Source organism: Sminthopsis crassicaudata, chromosome 3 (assembly GCF_048593235.1).
Source record: "Sminthopsis crassicaudata isolate SCR6 chromosome 3, ASM4859323v1, whole genome shotgun sequence".
Classification (NCBI taxonomy): Eukaryota; Metazoa; Chordata; class Mammalia; order Dasyuromorphia; family Dasyuridae; genus Sminthopsis; species Sminthopsis crassicaudata.
Genome location: NC_133619.1, coordinates 365,103,075 through 365,117,839, shown reverse-complemented (window position 1 = coordinate 365,117,839; position 14,765 = coordinate 365,103,075). Strand labels below are relative to the sequence as shown.

At 35.3% G+C, this 14,765-nt stretch overlaps 1 protein-coding gene across 1 annotated transcript in view; it reads right to left on the bottom strand.

The window, feature by feature from the left end:
- The window catches only part of SCTR (secretin receptor), an 81,894-nt gene that overhangs the window by 18,236 nt on the left and 48,893 nt on the right, over positions 1–14,765 (bottom strand). The window contains exons 4-5 of the mRNA XM_074301822.1: positions 5,697–5,800; positions 2,082–2,179 (exon numbers count right to left, since the gene is read on the bottom strand). Coding sequence (XP_074157923.1) covers positions 2,082–2,179; positions 5,697–5,800 — 202 coding nt within the window. The remainder of the gene's footprint in view (positions 1–2,081; positions 2,180–5,696; positions 5,801–14,765) is intronic.

The window sequence follows — 14,765 nt, the reverse complement described above, 5'->3', positions numbered from 1 at the left end:
GATCACCTAGTTCCCAGTATAAAGTTATTTCAACGTTGGAGGGAACCAAAAGAGTGAGGAGTGAGAGCAAGAGTATACTTTGAACACTTTCTCAAAAACAAACAAACAACAAACAAACAAAAAAACCAGACAAAATAATATTTTCCTTCATCTTTTTAAAAAAAATTATATTAATAATAAACTTTGGAATATCAGTGTTGGGGTTAGAATCTCTAGATTTATCTTTTCAAGTCTGAGAAAAATAATGATTGTAATCATTAATTACATTTAAGTACCATTTGAAAGTTTGCAAAGTGTTTTATATAATCTCATTTTATAAAGAAGAGCAAATGACCTTTCAATGTCATAGAGTAAGTTAGTATTGGAAGTGCGGCTACAACCCAAATAAACCATTTCCTAAGACCAACGTTCTGACACCAAACCGGAATTTGAATCTTTATTTAGATACAGGATAGAAATTAGAAGGAAAGGAACTTCAAGAAGATAGGTATTGTTGTCCCTGGAGATTGATATTATGAAGTATGTGACTATATATGACTCTTAGGCCCTTCAGAAATCCCAGGATCTTCTATCTGTCCCCAGAATCATTGTTCTTATGCAGACTTTAGAAAATAGGATTGTAAGGTAACTTAATAAAGGAACCATTTCTTAGACTAATCAAAAGGGACAATCTTTTTCGGAAGAAAAAAGTCTTCTGAGATCCAGAGATCTCTCATAACCAAAGCAAATTGATTCCAATTCTTCCATTTGTTGATTACCATTATAAAATGAGGAGGGGAAGAGGGCATCTATAACTTGACTATTACAAAATAGGAGGAACATTCTATTTAGATTTAGATAGAGGCTATTAAATAACTTATTGAAGGTAAAATTGATTTTCTTTTCTGATTTAAGTTAGCTTTTTTCAACATTTAAGTGAGTTGGTGACTGGAAGTGGTTTCAATGAGAGAGAGAAGCCAATTTGTAATTAAACATTTGTCAAAAATATTCCACAAAGCTCCATATGGGCAATGAAGAAATCACTATATAACTCAACTAATCTCTCTGTGTGTCTCTGTCTCTTTATCTGGCCTCTGTTTATGTCTCTCTGTCTTTGTCTCATTTTTCTGTGTCTGTCTCTGTGTGTGTCTTTGTCTCTGTCTCTCTTGTGTTTTTTTCTTTCTGTTTCTGTGTCTGTGGCTCTGTCTGTCAGTTTGTGTGTCTCTCTCCCCCAAATTCTTAAATCAGTTTCATAAGAAAGACACATGAATGCATTGTTGGTGGAGCTAAGAATGAGACCATTCATTCCAAAAAGCAATTTAGAATTACATGAGGAAAGTTATTAAACTATATCCTTTGACTTCCAATCCTGCTGAGGGAAGCATGCATCACCAATGTTCAATACAGAAAGATCTGATATATATCAAAATATTTATAGCAGTACTTTTTGTGATAACAAAAAACTTGGAAATAAGGCAAGTACCTCTCAGTTTGGGAATGTCTGAACAAATTAAAGTGAATGTAATGAAGAACTACTGGGCTAAAAGAAACAACAATGGATATAAAAAAACATGAAAAGAAGAGATAGTGTGAGGTAAGCAGAATAAGGAAAATAATGTAAAGAGAAATTAAAATAATATAAATGAAAACAACACTATAATAATATATAAATGAACTCACTTTAAAGGGAATAATTAATATTAATGATTATATAAGATGCCTACATTCTTCCCTCCTCTCAAAAGAGAAGTGAGAGAATTACTTCCATCAGATGAAATCAATGTTTTGGTTGGTTTCCATAGTTTCATAGGTTTACAAAAGCAAAAGACCTCAGAAATTATCTAGCCCAAACCCCTCATTTTACAAATGGGGAAACCAATGCTAGAGCTCATGTCCTCCAGCCCTACACCCACTGTATTAACAGATTTTGCTTTTTTTGTGACAAGGAAGAGTTCTATGTGATAACAATGGGAGAGATATTGGGATGTATCTGTGATATGAAAGGGAAAAAGCACCAAGAAGGTATTGGAGTTTTTTAATTGGTCCAAGACCAGTGCCCACTGAAGGCTACCAGAAATTAAAGACTTTCAGTATCTCCTCACCGGAAGGTGATGAGAATGCCCAGAGCAATCAAAAGCATCACCAAGGAGGTGCTGTAGCCCACGGTATACATGACTTTCAGCTTCAAGAAGTAAGAGTGCTGAAAAAAGAAACAAACAAAAATGAGCTCTATTCTGATCCTGGAAACAACCTTTTCCTGACTATTTTCCCATCCTTCTCCTCTTCCAAGACTGACCTTTTCCAGGAAGTCATTCTGTTCAAACCTAGTCCTTCTTGACCACTATTTTCCCTCCCAGATTCCAAGTCCCAGAATCACAGAATTAACATGAGTTTAAATTCCCAGATAATCAGGATTCTCCACTACTGTATCCCTGACAAATGGGATCCAACTTCAGTTTGACTATTTCCAGCGATTGGGAGTTCATGGCTCCACAAGGAAATTCAATCTATTTTTTTTTTCTTCCTTCAGCCATTTCAGTCATGTCTGACTCTTTGTGACCCCATCTGGGGTTTTCTTGGAAAAGATATGGTTTGCCATTTCCTTCTCCAGTCATTTTACAGATGAAGGAATTGAGGCAAGCAGGATTAAGTGAGTTATCCAAAGTCTCATAACTAGTAAGTGCCCGAGGCCAGATTTGAACTCAGGAAGATGAGTTTTCCTATCTTTGGGACTAGTTTTCTGTCTTCATGACTGCATTTGGGGCTTTTTTTTTTTTTTTTTTGGCATTTTTTTTTGACCATTTCTTTCTTCAGCTCATTTTACTGATGTGGAATTGAGACCAACTGGGTTAAGAGTCTTGCCTAAGAACAGCTAGTAAGTGTCTGAAGCCAGATTTGAATTCAGGAAGATGAGTCTTCCTGATTTCAAACCCATTGTTCTATATATTGCACCATTTAGTTGCCCATTGTTGGTTTTAACCCATGTGAAAAAATTTGTTCCAAGATATATCAACTGTACCTTTGATAAGAACTTATTCTAACTTTTCATTTAAGTCACTGATAAAATGTTGAACAGAAAAAAAAAATCCTTCTATGATGACATCTTCCTTTCAAGATTAAGCTACTGAAGATGAAGTGGCTATTACATCATTAAGTACTGAGGATGAGAGCATTTTTAGGCACAGGTCTCTTGTCTCATTCCCAATAATACTTTCTAGGTGAATCTTTTATTTTATTTTTCTGGAAGTAATCAGGTTTAAGTGACTTGCCCAGGAGTCACATATTTAGTGTCTAAGGCTGGATTTGAATTCAGCTCTTCCTGATTCCAGGACTGATGCTCTATCCAATATGCTACCTAACCATTGCCCACTAATATTTTCTTTAACAAGGAAGGGTTCTTTAACAAGAACCTTCTCATGGTTCTAAGTGACAGTAGGTTTAATAATTGGTGTCTGAACAATCTGAAAGAACAGTCTGAAAGAACTATTAACATTTACCAAATGAAAGGTTGCTACCATGTAGCACCGTTTCTAATAGCTGACACAATATAATCAACATCCTCATCAGACTTGTACAGACAGTAACTTCATAGACATTAAAAGGGTGCACGGTACCATGTAAAGTATTTTTAATACCATTTTCATTATCTCCACTGGATGGGTCCCCCAAACCATCAGTCTTAAGTGAGAGTCACTCTCTACTGCAGAGTACCAATTCTGTAACTACTAAACATTCATCAAAACAAAAACTTAAATATGAAAAAATTGCATTTTTTATTATTATTATTTTTTAATTAATTTTATAAAAATTGCATTTTTTACAATGATGTCACATACCAATAAACAAGAAAAATTTAGTGAAACTCTGAAACTTTGTTTACTGAAAATTTAGTGAAATTTTCAATAATTAAGTCAACTAGTTGATCTGTTGCGATTAAATTGGAAAACCCTGCTGTCCAATCACAACCTAGGAAAGAGTTAAGTAAGAAAGGAGAATCTTCCCTGGGTCCTACCAATGAAAGGGTTTTTCTTTTAAATAGATTAAGTGACCCTTGCAATCTTCGAAATGTCCCTTGAAAGCTACTCTATACATATTAGGGTAAGCAGCAACTCAGAACCAACAGCTTTGAGCTTCTAATAGCTTATTTCTTTTATAAAGCAATAAATATTGATCACATGATCTCAACTTGTAGTGAGAACAAACACAACTTTCTTTTTTTTTTTTTTTTTTAATTAAATTAAATTAATTTATTTTTGAGGCTGGGGTTAAGTGACTTGCCCAGGGTCACACAGCTAGGAAGTATTAAGTGTCTGAGACCAGATTTGAACTGGGGCCCTCCTGAATTCAAGGCTGTTGCTCTATCCACTGTGACACCTAGCTGCCCCAAACACAACTTTCTTGAAATAGAAAACACTAGGGTATCAAGAAATAGGAAGTGACAAATGTTGCCAAGTTCATCAAAGGCAATCACTTCCCATGAGTTCCATGAGTTCCATGATTCATGATTCAATTACTAGTTTTTCAGATAACTAAAGCTATGGGTCTCTGGTCTAGCAGCTCAACTAAAGTCACTGACAATTTATGAGAACAGAGGTGGGTATAGAAGAATTTGACACAAATAAACCCCCAAATAGTTGTTTGACAATGTCTGCATTGTCAATGTTGGTTTCCACCAAAACTCTGAAATAAATGTTAAATGTGACTCTGTTGCTACAGCTCCAGTGCAGATGGGTATACTCTTCCAAGTTTAAGAGCACAATCTCATTGAGTCCCAAGTTGTGCATTAGCAAGATCTTGAAACCTGCCTAAAATGCATCAGTGCTGCTTCTTCAGGGGAAATCTCAAAGTCCACGAACTCTTTGGAGGGACATAGTCAACCACATAATTTTCCTCTCTTTATTTCTTCACAGTATTCTTTGAAACTTCTTCCCATAGAAAAGTTATATCAATACCACTAGAAGCCTAGCTATGGATAGGGATCCAAAAAGTCTGAGACTAGCCTCTAAAAATTGTGTTGGACAAGAATTCTATCTACCTGCTTACATTTAAATCTCTCTAGTCTCTTGATGCTTCCCTGATTGCTCTTAACTTGGAGGAGGTAGACTTTAGCTTAAACTCTTTAGCTTAATCTCTTCCCACTAAGTGAGAGGCAGAGAGAAAGAGAGAGACAGAGAGAGATAACCTATTAGGGAGGGAAGGAGAGAAAAAAAAAGGAAGGAAAGAAGGGAGGAAGGAGGAAAGAAGGAGGGAAGGAAGGAAAGAACGCCTAGAAACACTCTGAGACAATCTTTGCATGGACATATTTCTTTCCTCATTTATGGATCTTTTTTTTTTTGTTTTTTAACAATTATTTAAACATCTATTATGATATCAGTCTTGAGAATAATCCTAGAGTGAGAGATAGGAAAGGGTAATATTATTATTCTTATCTTTAAATGCTGGGAAATTGAAGAGAAATTAAGTGACCCAATAAGTCAATCAACAAGTATTTCTCATGTAAAGATATATCATACCTCACAATTCCAGGCATTGTAAGATACAAAGACAAATTTTTTTTTTCTTTCCTCAAAGAACTTACCCATAATTAGTTAATGGGGATTCTGATTTCTATCCCATTGTTCATTTCATTCTCCCGCTCTGTCTCCCCTGAAATTCCCAAAACTGACCTTATATTGTACAGTAGCTCCTTAGTCCATAGTGTTGAGTGCTTCACTTACCCTCTTATCGTTGGTGGTATCATTTACATCATACCCACAGGCAGCATCAGTTCTGAGAAAGGTTTCAGACCAGCCATCCTGAGTACAGTTTCGAAATACAAACCCTGCAGGTACAAAATGAGAGTAGGAAGTTAGTAAGCACAACTGGTAGGTTTCCCTAAATAATTATCTTAGGATGAGTCCTAGAACACTTTGCTTCAATTTCTATTTCCTCTGCTTCTTATTTTTTAATAATGTAATCAATTTTTAATTATCTATGGTGACTTTACACAGAACAAGAGTGCCTAAAGACTAAGTCACCAAGATTAGTGTTCACCTCTGCTTCTCTATAGTGACTTTTTTTTTCACTGAAACTAATTTTTTTTTTTTATGTTACTTCCTATATCACTCTAGTTTTGGGGGACTCTAATTTTAATTTTTATTTTTAGTCTTTTATTTCCAAAATATATGCATAGTTTTTAACATTCACCCTTGCAAAATCTTGTGTTCCAAATTTTTTCTTCCTCCTTTCCCCCATCTTCTCCCCTGGACTGCAAGTAATTCCAAATATGTTAAACATGTGCAGTTCTTCTATACATATTTCCCCAATTATGTTTCACAAGAAAAATCAGATCAAAAAGGGAAAACATGAGAAAGAAAACAAAAACTAAGCAAACAACAATCAAAATGTAAAAATATTATGTTGTGATCCACACTCAGTCCCTATAGATCTCTCTCTAGGTGTAAGTCTCTCCATCCATTGGAACTGGTCTGAATCACTTCAGTATTGAAAAGGGCCATGTCCATTAAAATGGATCATCATATAATCTTGTTATTATGTACAATATTCTCTTGGTTCTACTCACTTTACTTAGCATCAATTCATGTAAGTCTCTCCAGGCCTCTCTGAATTCATCTTGCTGATCATTTCTTAGAGAACAATAATATTCCATAACATTCATATACCATTACTTATTCAGCCATTCTCCAATTGATGGGTATCCACTCAGTTTCCAGTTTCTTGCCACAAGGGCCATCTCAAAAATTTTTGCACATGTGGGTCCCTTTCCCTTCCTTAAGATCTCTTTGGGATACAGGCCCAGTAGAGGTACTGTTGGATCAAAGGGTATATACAGTTTTATAGTCCTTTGAGTATAGTTTCAAATTGTTCTCCAGAATGGTTGGATCAGTTCACAACTCCATTTACAATGTATTAGTGTCCCAATTTTTCCACATTCCCTCCAACATTCATCATTATCTTTTCCTGTCATCTTAGACAATATGACAGGTATTCTATGGTGACTCTAAACTTTCTGAGACCTACATCCTTTCCTGGACCTCCTCCACAATTACCCCATCTCTAACTTTGATGTCTTCTTTCTAAAGGACTTTGGTCTCAGAAGTCACAATTGCAAAGTAATTTAACATCTCAGTCTCCTCATCTGTAGAATGACCCACTTGTGGAGGGTCATATAACTACTTTGTGGCAGAGATAAGACAAAATTCCAGGTCTCAAGACTCCTAGAAAAAGAAGCTCATGAAGTATATTGTATATTATATACTAAAAAGAGCACTGGACTAGGAATAAATGACCTGGGTCTAGGCTTGCCTCTATCATTAAACAGTTGGCACTTCATTAAATAACTTTATTATCTCTAAGGCCTTTCTATTCCTGAAACTTGAAGATTTGGAAACTGTAATAAATTAGTTCCTTAAATTCATTGATTCCCTCACAAGGGTATTTACCTTTATATCCCTATCTACCTAGAAGCCCTCCAAAAAACTCCAAAAACTCCTTTAGTCTACTATTTTGGTACATAAGAATGTTTTAAGGAAGTTCTTCCTAACATTTAAGCTCACATCCTGGTCTCTTTCTTTCATTTATTTGAAGATTATCCATCCATTATTCCATTGATCCACTTATTATTTATCTGAGTTTCTAGCAAGTGGTTTAGAGGGATAGAAATTCCTAAAAGGAAATTCCTTCTCATTCTATATAGAGAACCTTCAGTGGAAAACTTTTTCTTCTACTGGATTCCTGAAGGTGTTATCAATTCCCCTGTAAAGTCAGATGAATTGGGACAAAAAAAGATTATCTTCTGAAGTAATTATTTTCCAAAAACTTGAAAACTTTCAGAAAAAAATGAGATTTGTATGAACTGATGCAAAGTGCAATTAATAGAACAGAAAAACTCTTATACCATAGCAACAATATTGTAAAGGTAAACACTTTTAAAGGTTTTGATCACCACAAGGACCAACCATAATCATAGAGGAATCACGATGAAACATGTTATCCACCTCCAGATAAAGCTTATGGTGTTTAAACTGAGATTTAAAAAAAACCAAAAACATAGCAAAAGCACAGATATCCTTTGAGAAAGTCTCAGAGGACTCAGAAAGTCAAAGAGGGGACCAGGAATCCCTAGAGAGATCTAAAACTGAACTTCATAAAGTAGTAGTGAGCAACACTCGTGTCTGCCTGAGACACCATGGCATGGAGAGGCTGGGTTGAAGATCCAGGCTCAATTTCAAAGACACCGGGGGTTCTAATTCTGAAAGGCAGGTATCAAAAATTGTTATAGATGTAGAAGAGGATGAAACTTACTGTTTCTCATAACTGGGATATATGAGAAGGGGATGCATATGTGGAGGTAAGAGAGGAGAATGGGCCTCCAAAGAATCTCACTCTTCTCTTAACTGGACCAAAAAGGATTGGATACATACAGAAACATTTTAAGAATTGGAGGGCTTATATCCCAAAGAGATCATAAAGAAGGGAAAGAGGCCCACGTGTGCTAAAATGTTTGTGGCAGCCCTTTTTGTAGTGGCAAGAAACTGGAAACTGAATGGATGTCTATCAATTGGAGAATGGATAAGTTATAGTATATGAATGTTATGGAATGTTATTGTTCTTTAAGAAATAATCAGCAGGATGATTAAAGAGAGGCCTGGAGAGACATGAACTGATGCTGAGTGAAATGAGCAGAACCAGAGAATCATTATACACTTCAACAACAATACTGTATGAAGATGTATTCTGATGGACATGGCCCTCTTCAACAATGAGATGATTCAAAGCAATTCCAATTGTTCAGTGATGAAGAGAGCCATGTACACCAGAAAGAGGACTGTGGAAACTAAGTGTAGATCACAACATAACAATTTTTTTTGTTGTTGTCTGATTGCATTTTGTTTTCTTTCTCATTTTTTTCTTCTTTTGATCTGATTTTTCTTGTATAGCTTGATAACTGTATAAATATGTATGCATATATTGGATTTACTATATATTTAACATGTTTAACATATATTGGATTACTTGCCATCTAGGGAAGGGGGTGAGGGAAGGAGGGAAAATTTGGAACACAAGGTTTTGCAAGGGTTAATGTTAAAAAAATATTTATGCATATGTTTTGAAAATAAAAAGCTTTAATAAAAATTAAAAAAATAAAAAAAAAACCTGTTCTCAAAAAAAAAAAAAAAGAATTTGGAGTAGAAATAATACAACAAATTCAATAAAGAAACAATAGGGATATTAAGATCCTGAAGGAGGAAATTAAAAGAGAACCAAAGAATTAAAGTCTATGAAAGTTTTTATACAAATAAAACAAAGGTAATTAAGATCAGAAGGAAAACAAAACAGGGGAGAAATGTATAGACACTTGACAAACTAAGGGTCTCATATCTAAAATATATAAGGAACTTTGTCAAATTTAAGTCATTTTCCAATTGATAAATGATCAAAGGATATGAACAGACAATTTTTCAGTGAAGAAGTCAAAACGATTTATAGTCATTTTGATTTGGTTAAAGAAATGCAGATTAAAACAACGTTGAGATATAACTTTATGCCCATGAGATTGGCTAAATGTATAGAAGGGGAAAGTGACAAAGCTTTGGTGGATTCAATAATTCATTATTGGTAGACTTATGAATTGATAAACAACAATTTTGGAGAGCAACCTGGAATTATACTCAAAGAATTATTAACTTACCTATACCCTTTGATCCAGCAATGCAACTACTTGGTATACTTCCAAAGATGATTAAAGGAAAAGAAAAAGAACCTATATGTTCTAAAATGCTTAATGTAGTTCTCTTTGTGGTGGCAAAGAACTGGAGATTGCAGAGATGCCCATCAATTGAGGAATGGCTAAACAAGTTGTGTTATATAATTGTGATGGAATACTACTGTGCTCTAAGAAATGATAAACTCAGTGATTTTAGAAAAAAATGGAAAGGCTTGCATCATATAACAAAAAGCTGAATGAACAAAACCAAGAGAACATTGTATATAGTTACAATAATATTTTAAATGGTTTTGAGTTAATAAGTTAGTTTATTATAAGTACCCAAATTAACCATAAAGGAATATGAAGAAAGATACTATCTGTAGCCAGAGAAAGAACTGAGAATAATTTTACACATATATTTGTGTGTGCATGTATATATGCTTATAAATGTATATATACCTATTGTGTGTCTTATGGTAACCATCTCTAAGGTAGGAAGGGGGAGGAAAGAAAAAAAAATTTAATTTTGTTGTACATTTGAAAGGAATAGAAAATTGTGCTTAACAGATTTGAAGTTTCATATGCAATCATCTTTTTATTGTACTATGCTTTAGAAATTCTTGTTTTATTCCATAAATTAAAAAGAAAATAAAGAGAAACTGAAAAAAATTGGGGAATGGCTAAACAAATTATGATATATGAAATAAGTAGAATATTACAAAATCAACTATTATATTATAGGTGCCACAAGAAATGAAAAAAGAGATGACGTCAGAGAATCCTAGGAAGAATGGACTGGTACAGAGCAAAAGGAGTAGAATTGGGAGAACAATTATACAAGGAAAACAATTTTGTAAGAAAAAAACAACTTTGAAAGATGCAGTAACCAACTTCAGTGATGCCTCCTGATGACTCAGGATGAAACATGTTATAAACATATACACCTCCTGACAGAGACTTGATGGATTTAAGGTACAGAAACACATGTTTTTAGACATGGCCATTGTGTAGATTCATTTTACTTGACAAGATTTGTTTGTGAGGAAGATTGTTCTCCCTCTGTTTTCGTTGGGAAGTTGAAGAAAGGGGGACTAGCAAATAGCAATGCCAAAAAGTAGGATCTTTGAAACATTTTTAAAATAGAAAAAAACAGGAAAATGGTTCAAAAATAAGCAAGACATTTTTGAAAGAAATATATGCAACTGGGAGTGTGTATGGGTATGAGAGAAAGGGTGGGGGCAGCTAGGAGGCGCAGTGGATAGAGCACCAGCCTTGAATTCTGGAGGACCCGAGTTCAAATTTGTCTCAGATACTTAACACTTCCTAGCTGTGTGACCCTGGGCAAGTCACTTAACCCCAGCCTCAGGAAAAAAAAAAATGAAGAGAGAGGGTGGAGGAGAGACGAGAGAGGGAGGGAGAAAGAGAGAGAGAGGAGGGGGAGGAAGAGAGGGAGATGGAGAGAGTACATGTGGTTTGAAATGAAGATTCATGATTTCATATATAATGGTTTTGTTTTGTTTTGTTTTTGTATTTTGTTCTACATATGGAAATAGTAGCTTAAAAATTTTGAATTTAGAAAGAAAAAAAAAGAGATAATTAGCTTACAAATTTTGCCACACCAGAGTTGCTCAGGCTCTTAATGGATTTTTCAATTGGATTTCCACTCCCAAGGGGTTTTGGCAGGAAAGAGAAAGGAAGGTTTAGGAGGCAGAGACACAATCTGATAAAGAAATAATCTGAATAAGGAGCTGACTTGTTTCTCCCTTTTGACTCCTAACTGCTGCCTAAAGGGTATTTTATCTCTTTTATCTCATGTAATATCGCTTGTGCCTCCGTTGCCAGCTGACAAAAACTTGGTTTGGAAAGAAACACTCCTAGTACCTAAGGCCAAATATATCAGTTGTCTTGTACCTACGCTTTTGGGTACCATGTAGTGTCTTTAATGGCACTTTCAACTCTGACTTCGGGTTTAGGCAGGTGCCAGGATTTTCCTGCTTCTGGTGTTCTGAGGCACCTCTTTCTTGAAGAAGTGATCTGGATCTGCTACTGTCTTATGGAGATGCTCTAGATCAGTGATGACAAAGTCAAATAGAAATAGATTCCTGCTGGCTGTGTATTAACTTAGAAAACCCTAAATCAACATTATTTATGTTGTATTATATTTTTGTTAATTTTGTTAAACATTTCCCCATTACATTTTAATCTGAATGAGACTGCTTTCAGGAATTTTGCCTTGATTTTGATATCTTTGCTCTAAGCCTGGTAGGTCTGGGACCCCATCCCTGACAAGGTGCCAGAACAAAATTTCCAGTACTGAATGGTACTAGTAGTTCTGAAGTGGGTGGGAAAATAAACTTCTGGGCAAAGAGTTCTGAAGGCAATGTCAGAAAAGGATTGAGAGATCCCCACATTTCTATTAGGAGGATAAAATAAAAGACAAAAAACAGAAGCCAAAATTAGGAGGATGTGATAGAAAAGAATAAGATCAGCTATATACACATAATCATCTGCTTGTGTGCCTAAAGGCTAAAGGAAATCAGACAATGGATCAAAGAAGGATTTTTTTTAGGCTGGGGATCAATTCTTCAGTCCTGAGAATTGTCCAACACAGTTTCCTGCTTTGACCTGGCAGAATTCGGAAAGACCGACAGAGCCTGTGATCTGGGCCAGAAACCCAGTTTTTTCTTCTAATGAGGAGCTCCTTCTAATGAGCCAGTCATGAGACTGAAATGACCCAGTTTCAATAAACAGGATTTGGGTTTAAGGTAGGGTGAACCCTCAGCAAAATTTCAAAGAAGATGAAGTTTGTCTTTCCAATTTTCCCTTATCCCCTTTCAGGACCTTTTCCATCTCCTGCTAGACCCCTTCTCAAACTTCTTTCCTCCCCTCAATATCCTTTAATTCTACTAAGATTTAAGGGATAAACAGAGTATGACACCCTCATTCTTCCCAACAGTATTTGGATTTTGTAAAGGACTCTGGGAGAAAAAAAAGTTTTCATAAGCCAAAGGAACATAACTTCAAAGAAGAGATTTCAGGTAGGGGTTCCACAGGGAGAGAATAATTTTGACCACAGGCTCCCTGCCAGATGCTTCTCTACCTATATAACTGTCTCCTCTACCTATCCATAAGGTGAGCCCCAAGAAGGTGATTTATTTGTTCAGCTTGATGAATGATATCTCTTCCAGTTCATCAAATTTATTTTAATTTAATATTTTTAAAGTCTCTATTGTTTTCAGAACACTGCAGGCTCAGTACACACATCTTCCCCCAAAAGAGTGAGACATAATATATAGGGCAGAAAAAATTCCAGGGGATAAGATTAGAGAAAGTTTGGGTGAGGAGGCTTAGAAGTCAGGTGGGTTACTTGGGTAAATAGAAATCTGGATTCAATTCTAGCTCAGCTCCTAGCTGGGCAAATCAATCCACTCTCTGAGTCCCAGTTCACTTGTATGTAAAATGATGCAACTGGATTTAAGGATCATGAATCTAACTAAAGCTGGAGATCATTTCTTCTAATTTTTCTATGCTCCTATTAGTTGGTCAGTTAGTTTGAAGACCTCCAATGATGGACGGATTAGAAGAAGAAATTCATTTCCCTGGGAGATAGCACTCACTGAGTCCTAGAATCTCCTTATCTTTGTATAGATAGGAGGTGGAGTGGATTGAGCTTGGGACATAAAAATCAGGAATAACTGAGAAGTCACAACCTCTGTTTGCCTATTTCCTCTTCTATAAAATAGGGATAGTAATAGCAACTCATAGGAGTTTATTATTATTAATTACATCAAACTAAAACCTGCCTCTCTTCAGTTTTTCCTATTAGGGGGAGGGGAAATAAGCATTGTTAAAGTACTTATTAATGCCAGATACTGTTTTTTCTGAGTCACAAAAGAATCCTCTTCTACATAAAGTTCTTCAGATATTTCAAGACAATCTCTCTGGGACTTCTCAAGGCTGGAATGAAAGGTGCCATTCCTCCACCCTGGCAACAGTGGCAGCTATACACATGGTATATAGCCTGTTGGCTAGATGAGTCTGAGACTGGATCCCAAGATCCTGTCCGACTTTTTTTTTTTTTCCCTATCTCATTCTCTGATCAGAAGTAATACAATAGCAATCCTAAGTGGCTATTTACAGCTTTCAAGACAATTCTCTGAGTTCAGGACGTATCTGAGGCTTCTGGAAATCTCAGATGCCATTAATGAGCAATGGAAGGATTTTTTTTTTTCAATCAAACTCTTCTTACAGATAATCAATGATAGGAAGATGACCCTTCAAGAAGTCAATAAAATGGAAATAAGTTTTGCTTGACTATACATGTATTACCCATTTCAAATTGCTTGCCTTCTCAATGAGGGGGGAGGGAAGGAGAAAATAATTTAGAACTGAAAATTTTACATGTACTCGGGAAAATATAATTCTATATGTAAAAAATAAAATAAATTACTACTAATAATCTTTACTTCTTCCTAGGGCATAATTGCTACTTTCTTTGGTATTTGGTTTGGTGGGTAGGTGTTGACATCCTCTTCTTCCTCTTCTATGTTCAATTTAAAATCTTTTACACCTTTTCCAGGCTAATATATGTTACTAACCATAATTAGATATATTTCACCCCTGATTGCATCATTATTTTTATATCTTAAACCATGGTTTAAAAATAGATACTATCTCTTTTTAACTCCTAATTCTTGAAGCTAACTTCTTTGGTAAAATGATTGCTGCACTCATTTATATGGGAAGGCTTTGTTCTTGAAAGATGAACTCTGTCCTTTACTAAGAACCCTTCATTCTTCTATTAAGCCATGGTCTGAAAATCTTAACCACATCAAACAGTACATTTTTAACTAGTTGTTTGCCTTATAAATTTATCTTTTACTGATGAAATCCTTACTTTCAGTGAGTTTACTGATGAAACTTTCACCTTCATCCAAGATGAAAATAGTAGCTTTGCCCAAAAGGATATCAGCTTGCCAGGACTTCATTATCCTTATCAATGCTTTCTCTAATGATCCTTCTCAATGATCTTAGTATTGCTCCTGCTATCTTTATAATGCCTTATATGTGTAGAGAA